This window comes from Thunnus thynnus, chromosome 23 (genome assembly GCF_963924715.1).
Source record: "Thunnus thynnus chromosome 23, fThuThy2.1, whole genome shotgun sequence".
Taxonomy (NCBI): domain Eukaryota; kingdom Metazoa; phylum Chordata; class Actinopteri; order Scombriformes; family Scombridae; genus Thunnus; species Thunnus thynnus.
In genome coordinates, this window is record NC_089539.1 from 10,794,584 (window position 1) to 10,809,974 (window position 15,391).

Genomic DNA, 15,391 nt, shown 5'->3' on the forward strand with positions numbered 1-15,391 from the left:
AGAGGAATGCTGCCTTCAAGCGTTCCTCGTAATCCACCTCATTCCATGCTAGAAATTGGGCACACAACTTGTTCCCCTTCAAAGTACTTTTTGGATGGAGATGAAACAAACCTTGTAAGGTTGTTTTTTTGTGGTTGTTGTTTCTTTTGAGAGATGACAACAGCACAGAGCTGTTTTGTGCTACAGTAACAAAGTGAAAAACAGAAAAGACATGTAACTGCTTTTAAATCAATACTTCATGCACAGCTTTTACCATGAACATTTGTCAAACTGTAAACACATCACATCTTGGCCACTTGACTGTGAGAAACACCTCGATTCAAGTTCGCATTTTTCATAATTACAATATTCCTGATGGCACTTAAAGGCAGCAGAGGACATGACAATGACTGGATCCTATGTGTGTCAGTTCAACAAAGCCTGTGCTTGGAGCAAATAAATTTACAAACATGACAAGTAGTTTGATTCATGTTAAGCGCTACTAGGGCTGCGACTATTATTTCTATTGTCGATTAATCTGTTGAATATGTTTATTTTTAATCTTTTAGTCTAAAACCTCAGGAAATATGAAAAATGCATAAATCACAATTTCAAAAATAAATTTCATTCAACCAATACTTCAAAACCAGATATAAAACTGAGAAAAGCAGCAAATCCACACATTGGGGAAGCTGAAACCAGTTAATTGTTGGCACTTTTAGCTGTGCAGTGGCATGGATTGGCACAATATTTTGCACATTCAGATGTTGAATCCCAATGACTTTGGTGAGCCACTAATTTTTCCTACAGCACCATCACTAGGATACAAATGTATTTTGACAAATACTCCAAGCTTAGTTTATGACCAAATACCTGCAAAACTAACAACCTTCCCATCAGCCACAGCTGTACTGATTCATGCTATTTAGCAAATGTTAGCATGCTAGAACCAAAACTAAGATTACATATCAACATTATAACTGAACATCATAACATTGTTATGTTGATGTTAGCATAACAATGCTAAAATCATTTTAGCATTGTTATTGTGAGCATGTTAGCATGCTCTCATTAGCATTTCGCTAAACTCATCAGAGCTGCAAACATGGCTATACACTCTTAGTATTCTTTCTTTACAAATGACTTTAATGATTGATCAAATGTCAGAACTGTTTCGCTTTCTGCCTATTAATTGATCTATTTGATTAACTGACTAATTCTTTCATCAATATGTGTTACAATAGGCATATACAGCATAAAATGTTACTGTAGAGTTATGGAAGGAAACTTAACAATGCGGAATACCTCAATGTCTTTATTGCTGTTGTTGAGTCAAGGGTACAATGTTTAAAACATTCATCCAGTTGGAAACTGCCCCCTTCTATGACATTGGGAGTGTTTAGAGAGACTACAGATAGTGTGTTTTGCATAGGCTTAGCGCTACACAAACAACAAGTGTCTGGTTAAACATGGAAACAAAAGAACTTTCAAAAAAACATAAAATGGACATAAGGTTGTAAAAAAAACAATACGGCATTATGAAACCACTGTATTAAAAAAACCCATAAATGTCACATTAAATCACGCTTAAAAATATTTTGGTCCAGCTCCTCTGCTCTTTTCAGGAGCCATGGAATGTGATTGTCAGACTTTTGAGCAGTAACATGGATCAATTTAATGCCCCGGCAAACCGTTCATATTATCAAAGCCTGTGCCGCGCAAAACCTACGAAAGGGAGTGTGCTACTTAAGACCATGTCAGTGAAAAATAAACATGAAAATCAAAAGTCTTAATATCATAAAGAGTTGCTATGAGGCGATCATGTACTGTACCTCAGCTGTCATACATGTTTTCATTGCAATCATAAGGCCAGAAGTTACATAGTGGTAAATATCCTCGTATTGTACTACTATCTTGCTATATGCTTAGGCACCCTGATTTTACTTTGTATGCCCTCAATGACAAAACTATCGCTGAGCATAAGAGTGTGCATAGAGGCAATAAAAAAGTTAAAGGTAGACTGAAAAAAGATGGCTGGTTTGCCGAATTCCTACATTATAAAAACCTACAGTTTTTAAGGCATCTTGTGCACCTGCTTTTTAAAGAGGAATGTCCGAAGATTTTTAAAGTGATCAAACAGGTACAAAAGCTACAAAAACAGCTAGAAATAGAAAAAGGACAAAACACATTAAAACATAAATAAAATGACATAAAAAGATAATAAAAAAAAGTCATAATGGCCTTCTGAATATTCAACACTCCTATCACCACCAAAATTAACTGACTGTTGGTGAATAGTTTCTGGATACAAAAAAAGCAAAATACCTTTTGTTATGAGTATAAGGATGTTATATAAGATACAATATGATAGGTCATATTCAAAACATCACATGTGCTAACATATATTACTCAGACCATTGCTGCACTATTGGTAAGACATAATAAAAGTGAAATCAGCTAAATTCTAGAAGTGCTTATATTTCTATCCTGAAGTGGTGAACGTTGAATAAAATAGCAATGTGTGAAGCTTTTGCTTTAAATATAAATAAAAAAAGAGATGGAAAATGAACTGTATGAGGGAGAGAACTGATTTCACCCATCTCTTTGGAATGTGGATTGAAACTTTTAATTCATCTACTCTGTCTCTACCAAAACTGTCAAAATGGAGTACAACAGATAAATCTAAATTTTAATTTGTTTTTTTCTTCCTGGCAGGATCGTATAAAGTAATTAGTAATAGTAATAACAAATGTCCAAATTTCACAGCATTTTGTTTCTTTTAGAAAGCAAAAATCATTGTGCAAAGGCACTATACGTGGCAACCGTACAAAAATATGATGCTGTTTCGGTACAGTGCTCGGACAGCGTCTCTCCTGTCCCTCCATTTTCTTGGGGTCCCTCATGGGATTGTGGTCATTATTTGGTATTTAAGACAAAGCCAAAGGAAGAGTCTTGGATTGTCGTGGTCCCCAGCTTTAGTGGCTCCTTCAAGACATTAGTGTCCCATACCTGGCAAAAGACACAAACAAGTATATCAGCGGCTTTACTATGTGTGGGATAAGGACTCTGACCTTGTGACACAAGGGGTCGAACCAAGCAAGCAAACACCACCAGTCGTGAAGTTAACTGCTGTCAACATGCAGTTTAAAGGCAATATGATGCTGGCTCCAAGAAAGATTTGACTGTATGAAACGTTATGGAAGAGACGCCCATTTACAATTCTAAAATCAATATAAGTTTTTCACCGTTTTGAATATGTTTCTTGGTTATAGTTCTTAAAATTATAATTCCATTGACAAGGCTGCTTTTGAAAGGGGCATTTCGGGGGTGTTTGATTGATATACAGGTCTTTTAGGCTGTTAAGACATTCTAAATTCAATAAGTCAGTGACAATAACATTTCTATTCCACTTTTTCCAAATTAGTCAACATTATTTTAGAGGCTCTTTATTAGAGCCAAGCATGTGGAGAGTGTAGGCCTGCTAACATGTTTGTGGTCCATTGTGGTGTCAAATATCTGTAACGTCCTGCTGCCAACTACCAGCAAGAAATACAAAATCTATACAAAGCCTCTGTCATCAGAGAGAGTCAGACCGAGATGGTGTGCTAATCTCCAACATACCAGCTATTAATGTGACAAACCGGCCTGGCAGGAACACTGCTTCAAACGCTCCCAGAGGCAGGACTGTGGTCTGAGCAGTAGAAGTGGACGCTTGTTGCGAGGAAGGGTACGTGCAGATGAGTGGAAAGGCTGAAAGGTTTGAGTGGTGTCAAGATGGCTGTTAAGTGAGGTTTATAGAGGTGAAATTGGTGTCTGCATATGTATTTGTGTGATCCTGTGCACTGAACAGGCAACACATTGCGCAGACATGTACGGAATCCCTCAAGGCCAAAACCCTCTTCAGCCTGCTGTGGGAACAAAAGGAGGAGGAGGCTTCACTCAGATCTAGATTTAAAATAGCAAGCAATGCTTAAGTGGCATCCTAACACGCTGTGGAGCAAAAGGGCAAATGGCAAACTGAAAAAGACTCCAGGGTGGGCTATGATAGGGTAGTTATTGGGTTTGGGACACATGGTGTTGTATAAATCAAACAGCCTTTGACAAGGTGGCACAATTCGACCAGAAAGTCACAGGTTCAAACGCTGCAAAAGTGTTTCTGAGGAAACGGAGACCAGTTTAATCACAGTTGTGTGCATATACCTACATATACACAATTGGAAATGTTGGTTGGTGGGAAGCCAGTGAGGGATCATGTCCTTGTCAATGCAGCTATCTCATCACTAGCTACCCCTACTGGTTGACCAAGACACCTGCATGGGTATAGATGCGATCTTTGGGGAATACGTTGAATTATGTGCATGTTATCCCCTTTTAGTGTAGCTGAAATCACAAAATGTATTGGAGGAGACACATGGTTGTCTATGTTTTGTGTTTTATGCCTGTGTATTCACAGCAAGCTGTTCACATGCTTAGAAATGCATATTGTCACTGTCAGGTTAAAACCTTACAATTCATTGTGGTCATTTTCATGTTTTTACTTCAACTAAAGAATTAAGCTCTCCTTTATGGGTTGAGAAAACCCCCAGTCTTTCGGTTTCTGAAACCAATTAGAAACATGAAAAAATGCACTGTGGCCAAACTAAGAGCAATGTGGTATTTCAGAGAGGTTCTGAAAAGTTGACATTTTGGAGCCACAAGTTCACCCTACAGTACCCACATGCTTGCCCACCCATTTGTGTGTTTGCTTGCACACAAATTCACGAGCTCTGCTGTTACAAGCTGACACTTTTCCTGGTGCCTTATAAAAACTCACCGTTGGCGACTGATTTGGTCTCCCCTCTGCCTGCCACCTGCAAGACGTGAAGAGAGGAAAGTAAATACATAGCAAAGAGGCAGACAGATGCAGAAATTCAGCAAAATGTACCTGCAAAGCTTCCTTATCATAGCCACAGGCAATTTCAAAGCAGCAAGCACTTACTGTACTGTACATCCACTTCTGATCTAGCACTTCCACCTATACAGACTCTTGAATCTATCCAGATTCCCCTTCGTCGTGCTGCTCATCTTGCCTTCCCTGACATCACAGCATTGCATGGTTAGCTAATGACAAGGTCGCTAACCGCTACCTTTCCTGTCCAGGGCCCATTTTACGTCAGTGCAGACCACCGCCTGGTGCCCTCCAACCCTACTACTCACTGTGGCGGACCACAGTCTCCGGCCTGTGCTGCAGCTGTTGGCTGCAGGAACACACTACTACCAGGGTAGGACTAAGGGAGGGAAGGAAAATGTATAAGAAAGTAAGTGGGTAGGTAGGACATCCTTGTCAAACTCCTTTTAAAATGCAGGGTTTCACTTCTACTAAGCAGCTCTACAAACAGCTTTATCTATGTATGAAAATAGAGATAAGACAATTTATTCATGTCAGGTTTAGTCAGACGTGTTTGAAAATGTGAGGTGATAACAATGATTCAATACTGTGGAACTGCCATTGTGCAACTCAGCCAGCCGTCTTACTTGTAACAAATGCTGTAAACAGTTTCTCCATTAGGGCAATAAAAAGTCAAGTGAAGTTGGACTGAGAATAGTGATTGTGGTTGCTGTGTCCAAAGCGAGTCAGAAGAAGGAGCGGTGATGTGATACAGCCATTTGTGAAAAGCATTCAGCCTGCAGTTGGACAAAAGGCATACTTTGAAAGATTTTTATGACACAGAATTTACACTAAACTGTAATCTTCTGGATTTTTGTTGAGTCGGCTTTAAGAAGTTATGGGTGTTAACAGCGTAATCCTTTTTTAAAACTGGCTTCACTCTGGCTTGATTGATATATTCACTTTGTTCCTTTTCACTTAGAACATACATACTTTACAAGTAATGAGTTTCATTCCAATTTGCCCTATGTGCATTTTCAGAAAACACTTGATGTTTATTGGTCAAAATGTGCATTTTAAATGCAGATAACTACATCCTCTTAAATGTTGTGACTTTGTGCATGAAGAGATTTGAATAATATTCAATGTGACAAGGCGAAATCAAGGTGATACCTTCGTCAAATCATAAATATATAATTTTGGACCAAAACACTATTATCATTGTGATAAAATAAGCAGTTGTGTCCAACCACAGCAGACTAGAGCACAGCTTTGGCAATGACAAAGAGCAAAAAGTCGACAGTGTGACAGCAGAGTGTGAGGTCATTTCGTGATAAGAGCTTTGAAGAAACGTGGAACAATTACTCTTTTACCTCTCCAGGCTTATTCCAGATTTAACGGTGAGGTCAACTAGCTATGAGAGTTCTTTAAAACAAAAACAAACACAAGTGATTGTTACTCCCAATGCTGCTTACACCAGGGTCAAAATATCGTGAGATTAGTCTAATATTCCTACACCATCTCTTTTACAAAACAGTCTCCTGATTGACAACAACTGGGAAGCCATGAAAAACCACCAGAAAGCCTTCCAAGACCACAAAGCAATTTGGCATCGTTAAAACTTCATCTGGAGATACTCCAGGATGTATAATGCTCGCTTGGATTTTCCCTGGTGGGTAAATCTGGTGCTCTGATCACCCCACAAATCTTTCTGCATGATGACGGTAGATGGTTTGAAATTAATAATAGCTACCTTGGTTGGAGAGGCGCCTTTGTTTTCCCATAGACTCCTCTTGTTGGTGACGTCAACAGGCTTCAGATCCTGTCAAAGAGAGGCAGAAAATAAGAGGCAAAGACAAAGCATCATATCAGCCATGCTCAGCGTTTGTAGGTCAATTTGAAAATAGTCGTCATATTGCAGCAATGGCAGAGTACCTGAGATATAGAGGAAAGGAATGACAGAGGAGGACAGAGAGTTTGAAGAGCGAGAGCAAAGGTTGACAGACACTATCAAGCAGAGAGGTGCTTGTGTAGTGAGAGTGGAAAATAGCTTGCTCACTGTGTGCCTGAGTCTGAGGCGATCCACTTTCAAGACACTCCATCACAACGCAAAGTGAAATTGAGGAAGATTTATTAACATCCTAACACTGGAAATACCAACATTTATGGTGAGAGACGTCCAGGTTTTGAACTCTGAAGGAAATTGATTTCAGAATATTCACTTGTTGGACACTCTCATTTGGAAATATTTGTATTTAAAGTTTCCTTTCATATCCTCAGTCTCTCCTGCTGTGTGTTACCCATCTGAGCACTATCCAGAATCTTGCAGGCTGGAAAGCCTTAATACAAATATTGGTCTGGGTGAAATATGGGCAGGAGTGAAGACAGGCATGCTTCATATGCTGGCATGGAGCCATATGCTGTACAAAAAAATCTTGCTCTCTGTCTGCTAGCAATGCTAACGATAAGCTTATGATAAAATACTGGTGCCAAGTCTACAATATCCACGTGCACAGTATCCGGATATTTTAACAGATGTAAGAGTGGGCTGTAGCAGGCTCAGACACTTTACAAGTTATTTTTACTAGGGGCCACCAGGTGGTGCCAGACAGATAAAATGTCACAAACATGCAAATGGACTTCTTCATGACTTGCTTCTACTGCATCATTTGGAAATGATTCTGTCTTTACTGCAACTGCAAGTGGACACAGTAGATGTGCAGATCTTGAGATATAAAGAAAAGATGATGATAATGATGCATAATCCCTCTATAGGGTCCTATCCAAATAAATCCTGGCTCTGAGCTGCACTGTATGTATTGTACTTCCAAGCAGCAGCGACAGGGGTTGCTATGGAGATGACCTACCGATGGCCTCGCTCCTGACGTTTTGCCGCTCTCCGGGGTTTTATTCAGCCAGTCGTTGATGCGGCCCGCCACGCCTGTCTTTATCACAGCTGCTTCCTGTTTGGACAAGGTCAAAGGTCAGCCAAGCCTGGTCGTCATCGGCAACCGGCCGGAGCAGGAAGTGCCAGTGAATTGGGCTCTTTCCTCTCTCTCTCTCTGTCTCTCTCTTTCTTTGCTCCAGTCACACAGGCACATTCACAGTTTAATCAACTATCTCACATCCTCAAACACGTCCTCTTTTACCTTGAATGTGCTCCCGCCGCCCCCAGGCGAGCTGAACACGTCGCCTTTCTCCCACATGCTCTTGATGTTTCGTATGCTGTCGGTGACCATGGGCAGATCCACCGCTCCGGAGCGAGGGGATCGAGACTCCTTGTTCTCTCTCTGTGGAGACAGAGTGGTGGGTTTAATCTGGCTAATAGCAAGCATGGCTGTTTTGATTAAAGCTCAGGTATACATACTTTTTTTTAGAAAAATCCACATGAGCTTTCTATTAATAAGAGTGACAAATTCCTCCAGTGTCTTTGATATGTCCTCAAAGTGCACTGAGAAATATTACTGTGTTGCTTTGGGTGTTCAAATTATCAGTACTGGGGACGACTAAAAAAATCAGCCACATGATGCCAAATCAAACTGCTTTTGTGTTTGTAGGTTAGGACACAGGACACAGGATGGATGCTTTTAGGATCAGAATCGGATTTTTAGCACATCAAGACTGGAATCAGACTTTTTAAAAACCTGTCTGAACAGCAAAAACCACAAGGAAACATATTTTTGGCAGTACTGTACTGTTTGTCTCAGTCGTGGATGCACTTTAGTCTGGTTATCTGGCTGTGACTGCACATTTTGTTTAGTGAGATAAAAACAGAAATGTATTTTTTAATCAATTTTTTTTTAAACATGGATGATGCACAAAAACTGAGTTGGTTATTTACATTTGAAACATTTAAAGATCCCCTCTAGACATGTTGTAGGACATAAAATCCTCTGCGTTGAATGATGAATTATGTCTGACATGTTTTTTCCACAAAAAAGTTCAATTGCCTTGTTAAAAAATCTTAAAATGACTACTCCTACTTCTTCTCTTTCATTTAAAAGTCCAGAATCCATGAATATGCAAATATGTTCCATTTCAAAAGTTTAACTGCTGGACACAAGATGTCTGCTACTTCACTGAAAAGTCCATTCTCAGTGTATGATCGCTGGAGGCTTCAAGTTAGGGTATCAAACCTATCACACTTGTCTAAGATGTGTACTTGACCACAATTTGCCTCCCAACATCATGCTTGTACCCTCCTTTTAAACTCAGATTTCTGGTGAGCACAGAGAAACTTTCCACTTTCAGCAGATGAATGTGAAAACAGCCTCCTGGTGTCAAACTCTGCACATACATCATTCTGCATAGTGAAGCTCAAATATCCAACTGAAGGAACAAGAAGGAAAACACATTTTTGACGCGAGGGACTTAAGGTTAGTTACAGTTACATATAACAGTACGCCTGGGAGATGAGGAAGCCCTTAATCAGGATAAACTTTAGGTTTGTAGCATTTCTCTTCTTTCTTCTGCTATTCGGTGTACAACATATATGAAATGTGTACATACATATGTTATCTGAAAGTATATAGGAGTACATATAATGTTTTTCTTTTGGTTTTGTTACCAGGAGATGTCATGTAATATTTTTGATGAATAGGCCAGATGTTTGGCATGGCATGGAAATAAAAACAAAGCAACAAACTCTACTTCCTTTTTTCAATAACACTTTTGCTTCTTCACAGTCAATGCAATGCTAACCTGAGCAGCTGAGGTGTACTGCTCCAGCCTGTTGTCTATCTTGGACACCATGGGAGAATGAGACGCCTTCACTGTGCTGCTGGGCAAAAGCAAATAGTTAGCACACACCAGAGTACCAGAATGAAAAATGGGACAGCTTTAAATGTTATATACCATTTGGTCTGAAGTTGCATAACAGCAGGCACTTGCAAACACAAGTGGGAATTACACCTCCATCTCAGGGTTACAGTTTTCCTACTCAGCAAAACAGGACTGCAAGGCTTACAAGCTTCAATAAAAGCTTTGTTACCGTGACAAAACATGAACTTTTTTTTTTTTACCTTTTCTGCGCTGACTTGTTCAGGAACTCTGCTCTCTCTCCAATCTGTAGAGAAAGGTCATGGAGCTCTAGATTAATAAATATTGCAGTGATGTTCTGCACATGCATACTGTACTTCACTGCAACACAACATTTTCTTTCACCCCTCAGTAGCCTCCACATTTCTGTGCATTTATCACTTATCTATTGTTTGTACGAGGAATTTTATTGTAAAATGCTATATATCCGAAAGTCAGTAATTACACACATGATTCTGCTCTTATGGCTCCTTAGATGGTCCATAACATAAACAGCATTATGTACTTCACTTTCTTGCAAGCAGCAGACTATATTGACTTTTGAACACACATCTCGTTTTATCATATTGTATTGGACCTCTTCATATGTTCAATAAGTTGGATTCTCCTGAACAGCGATGCACAATTTCACTGATTGTTCCCATTCAGTGCAAAATGCTCTGAGATACATGCACAAACAGAGAAACAACACACAGCAAGCTTTTTCCTATCTCTGCCTTAAGACTGTGGGAATCTCTCTCTGTGGGATTGTTTATGATATATGGCAAAAAGGGTAAAAGGGGGGCAATGCATGTGTTCCTTAGACGCTCACAAAAAAAACAACAGCCTTTAAACAGACAAAAGAAGAAACAGCAGAAAAAGCTCTCTCCCCCTCCCTCTGTGAAAAAAAAACCTTGCGATCGGCTGCTACCAAATGTGGGAGTTCCCAAAATACTCCCCGACAGGAAATTCCCCATTCTCAGTCGCGTTTTAAAGAGCTGTAGCCATCCGAATGCAGTTACAGTAATCCTGTTAACCCTAATCGCTTTCCTGCATCCCTGCAGCCTGTCCTTCATTCTGTCCCTCTGTCCTTCTCTTCCAGAAAACACTGTATGTTATCAACAATACATAGCAGCGTTATGCTGGTTTACTGCTGATAACATGTTGACCAGCTCCTGGGACTATGTCCTATTGGGAGGTGATTGCTGATAGTGAGGCTTATTTCTCTATGTTTCAGTGTCACAGAGCCACAATATGGCAGTTGTGGGGCAAAAAAAAAAACACTTAATGACAAAGGCAACAAAGAAGAGATTGTATGTTGTCAATACTGTAGCACACATGCAATTTTGAAATTTGAAACAGACTTTTGACAGGCTTCAAAGAACTGAAGGGGCATAAAATTTACTCAGCACATAAATGGACCAGAAAAATGTCCAATTTATGTGAGAAATGGAGGGAAAAAAAACTGTTGTTGAGTAGTTTTTATATAGCACTAGCAACATACTGTATGAGAAAGATATGAGTCCCTTTTCATGTGTTCTTTCCATTTATGGGACTATAATGACATCCCATATACCCATTAAACTTTTTAAAGTGGCACTTCATCAATATTTTCATGCCAACAACAGGCCATATGACTAGGTATATTGTGAAAGGCGTCGCTAGTACTGACAAACCCACAGAGAATTATGGCCTGGCGCTGCACTTCCCCTCAACTCAACGGGGTGTTTTAGCATCTCATTGTTTTGGTTTTATAACACACAATTCTTCTGTTTCTAGACGCAGCAGAAAGGGCAGCTGACAGACAGCCGATAGCTGGTGAGCTCAATTATGGAGCATTTAGCAGCTGAAGAGTCAGATATTTCCCTCAGAGGTTGGCGAAGACCAAAACAGAGCTAAATGGAGAGTGAATACTGGATTTACCTTCACCAAGTGAGCCAGAAACACAACTCCAAATGGACGCCATATTGGCTGGATGTCTAAATAAGCAACTGCTTGCTAACATGTTAGCCATATAACCGTTATACGGTGATAATACATCAAGTTTCGCTTGTTCTGCTGTCCCAGCTGTTCCCAAAAACATAAAAATGTTTGACTGAAAAATTGTAGATGGTGTATAACAGTTTTATGTTACGTTTTTTTGTGTATACGGCATTCACTTAATCAAGTGTATGATGAAAAAAATGTAAAAAAATGTAAATCCAATGTTGGAACATACAACACACAATCCAACTGTTATGTAATATGACATGGTAATACAGTGTCACATAAACCCATAAAACAAACACTGCAAAGTAACAATTCATACACAATTTGCTGTGCAGTGTATGAGCTATGCAACACACATACACACACATATACACACAGCTGTACCTACGGTGAACATGACGACAAAGTAAAGCTGTGTCTGAGGTGGGCGCAGTGGGGGTGGAGAACAACATCATTTACAAAAACTGACCACAAACAAACAAAGAACCTTAGATTCTAATACAATCAGAGCTCACACACCATTAAAGCTGAGCCTCGAGTCTGGAGTCTCACCGGGACAGGCCAGATGGATATTACTGCTAACTGTCACTAATTAGATTCTCTCCACCGGCTGAAATCCCCTCGATTTTCAGTTTGTGGGAGTTGGCTTTTGGCAACACTTGAAACGTGAATTCACATTTGAGTTAATTAAACGTTCCTTCGCCGTGACAGACATTTATCTCTGGATGAAGTGGGGGAGGGGCATGCACTGGGTTGTTTCGGGTTGCTCTTTCTTGTGTGCAGAAAACAGGCGATTGATAAACAGGTTAGCATGTCAGCAGTTAAACAGCAAACAGTCAAGTGAGTTAACAGAAAAATTTGCCAGCAGTGGACTTTTTCCACATTCCTCTCTTGGTTTATCTAGGCTCTTTTCCACTTATGAAAAGTCCCTCATCTCAGTCAGAGAGCTAAAAGAGGTGAGAGGGGCAGATGCGGGTCATCTGGCACTTAATCTCTCCAAATATTTTGAATGTTTAACTTGAGCTTTGCTGCACTGCCGGATGAGTGGGATTTGCAGGTTCTGGAGAACTATTCTGTTCCATTATGCTGACAACTGGGCTGGACAGGATGTAAATACAGGCAGAAATATACAACACAGGCAACATGTTTTACAGTTACAGTTGTTTTAAGTGATGAATGAATTATCTGTGTTTTTATAGAAATGGCTGATGAATTTGCGAAACACCCCAACCGTGCAATGAACGTCCAATCATAGCTTAGCATGGCAGGCCTGTTAAGCATTAGATTTCTCCACACGGTGAAGCGGTGTGCAAGGGGCTGTAGTAAGAGCGATACTTGCCATCTTAAGAGTTTGGAGGATCCAGTGTTTTCTTCTAGCCTTTCTAAAACCAAAAAACAAGCTTAGCACATTAGTTTCTAGGGTTTGGATTTAGGGCAGCCTCAGCTAATGTTAGCCCAAGATAGTGTTATGCTAACCGAACACATTGGTTGGCCTTTTCACTTGTAACATTAAAAGTGGAAACTGTTAAAAATGAGCAAGCATGTGAGAATAACCAGCTAAATAGTGTTTCTCATACTTAGTAACTACAGCTAACTAACTCTGTGCTATCATATACACTATATATTATATCACAATATCATGTATGTAACCACCACTAAGATTTTTGTCACCTGGAAACATAAGAAAGTCAGCCGCAGCTGATAAAATCTGCCAGCGACAGTCATTTCAGCCGGCGTAATCGACTATATGAAATCAGAGACTCACTGTTTAAAATATTATAAAAATTTCAGGTGGTAAATCATACACTCATTATCATACTGCATTTGTGCCGTGTGAGAACACACAGCTTGACGGACGTAGCAGCTGTAACTAGGGGGGTCGGAGCTTGGCGAACACTCAATTGGCAAATAAAACAGGATTGACGCTCTGCAGTTGGATGCGGGGCAGAGGTGAGAGGTTAACAATGACAGACTGACCTTCAGAGAGGAGCCACGAGGGCTGACACACTTGAAGGGTTTGCCCTCCCCGTCCATGGTGTCTTCCACCTTCTGTCTCTTCTCAGCTGCCTCTGCTCTCCTCCTCTCAATCTCCTCCTTCATCTTCCTCTTCTCCTCCTGAGAGAGACAGATGTGTTGAATCAGTTCAGCAGCAATGTACTTATGAGTGCAAAATTAGAAAGAAATTAATAATCCTTGACATTTTTATCATTTTTATTTTCTTTTAATTGGAGCACATGAAGGTGGCCTTTTGTTCTTTGCCTGTTCAGTCATGCTCGATTTTTGTGGAGAGAAATTAGTCGTTGTACTGGTGACAAATTTGCGTGTTTCATGATCCACAAATAAAAACAAGATTTAGAAACGTGTATGATGATTGTGAGTAGTTTGTGGTGTTCACAAATTCATTTTCCAATCCACAACCAATTTGCCCAAATGTAATCCAGTTTTACAAATAAATACAAACCAACTTGAATAAATGTCAGTGTTCCACATTTCTATTTCTAACTTGGTGTTCATTAATCCATTAACATTTGCTTTTAAAAAATCCTTCTCGTGCATATAAATTTCTAAAAATATTTAATGTTTTTTCACGTGTATTTACAGATTGTTTATTATATGTGCAGGGATCACTTTCTACGTGTGGATCAGGTTACATTCGCCAATAGTCACCAACATGACAGACAACTAACAATTAGGAATCCAGCCAACCCAGACAATAGATATGTGCCACTTTCTAATTGATTCACTTACTTTATCCAATGAGGCAGGTCAGGAACAAATTCAATTACTCTGAACAAATTCTTATTTACAGTAATAGCCTGCCTCAGGAAAAAAAAGCCATTTTGAAAAGCTTGAGACAGGCCTATCAACAGTTTCTTTTTTTTACAATTAGTGTATGAACCATTTGTACTGTATTCAGAAGAGGGCTGGCACTTGGCAGTATATCAGCCCTCTCCAGCAGCCTTGTCTTGGTTAATTAGTCTCTCTGTAACTCTGGGCCATCTTTTAATTACAAACCAAAAGGCCTCATTAACATCACACAAGAGGACAAGAACAGCGGCAGATAGCGAGAGATGGGCCGCTACGTTCGGAGCCAAGATCAACAAAGACGGCCAGTCAGGGTAATAGTAAGAATGCGGGGGCCTCAGAGTGAGTGCCTGAGAAAGAAAATGAACGACATCGCGCAGTTGAGCATGGATGTGAACACATAGGAAAGCGGAGGTTATCATGTTTGAGATACATACGGATGAGGTCGTTATAAGAGGAGGAAAAAGGAATGACATATTTGAGTTACGAGTCGGGACCCAAATAGGTTAAGTCATGATAACAGTGAAGTATGGCGAGATAACGTCGCCACGGCGCTAGTATGAGTGTGATGCATGAGCTTCAGCTCACACAGGTGTAAAGGGTAAATCAATGTGAAAGTGCTGGTGTGAGAAACAACGATAGAGGAAGGGGGCTGTGAAATTTAAAGATAATAGTAGAAGAAACAAGACGCAGAAATAGGAAAAGTCAAACTGAAATTAAAATCCTCAAAAAAAAATTTAATTTCAGTCTGACTTTTCCTGTTAATTTTTCTGCCGTGATTGCACACTTTACATTCATTTCTGGTATCAACTGACACTGTCAGTACTGTAATTTGATTGGTGCAACATCTGTGTGGGAAGGTACTAAAATAATTAGTTACATAATTTCAGTTCTAACAGCAAAGCAGGCAGATAACCATAGATGTATTATGGGAACTGGATACTGGACTCAAAG

At 39.9% G+C, this 15,391-nt stretch overlaps 1 protein-coding gene across 6 annotated transcripts in view; it reads right to left on the bottom strand.

Annotated features, from left to right (window-relative positions):
* Positions 1 to 1,274: 1,274 nt before the first annotated feature.
* Positions 1,275 to 15,391, bottom strand: part of cald1a (caldesmon 1a) — a 55,440-nt gene continuing 41,323 nt past the window's right edge. For 5 of the 6 annotated variants that reach the window (XM_067582404.1, XM_067582403.1, XM_067582402.1 and 2 more), the window contains 8 exons: positions 13,610 to 13,747; positions 9,868 to 9,911; positions 9,548 to 9,623; positions 7,996 to 8,136; positions 7,714 to 7,809; positions 6,600 to 6,668; positions 4,793 to 4,829; positions 1,275 to 2,988 (listed from right to left, as the gene is read on the bottom strand). In XM_067582404.1, the coding sequence (XP_067438505.1) occupies positions 2,975 to 2,988; positions 4,793 to 4,829; positions 6,600 to 6,668; positions 7,714 to 7,809; positions 7,996 to 8,136; positions 9,548 to 9,623; positions 9,868 to 9,911; positions 13,610 to 13,747 (615 nt within the window). In that variant the 3' untranslated portion in view covers positions 1,275 to 2,974. Of the gene's footprint in view, positions 2,989 to 4,792; positions 4,830 to 6,219; positions 6,272 to 6,599; positions 6,669 to 7,713; positions 7,810 to 7,995; positions 8,137 to 9,547; positions 9,624 to 9,867; positions 9,912 to 13,609; positions 13,748 to 15,391 lie in introns of all 6 variants that reach the window. The other variant, XR_010925830.1, reaches the window with a different exon arrangement.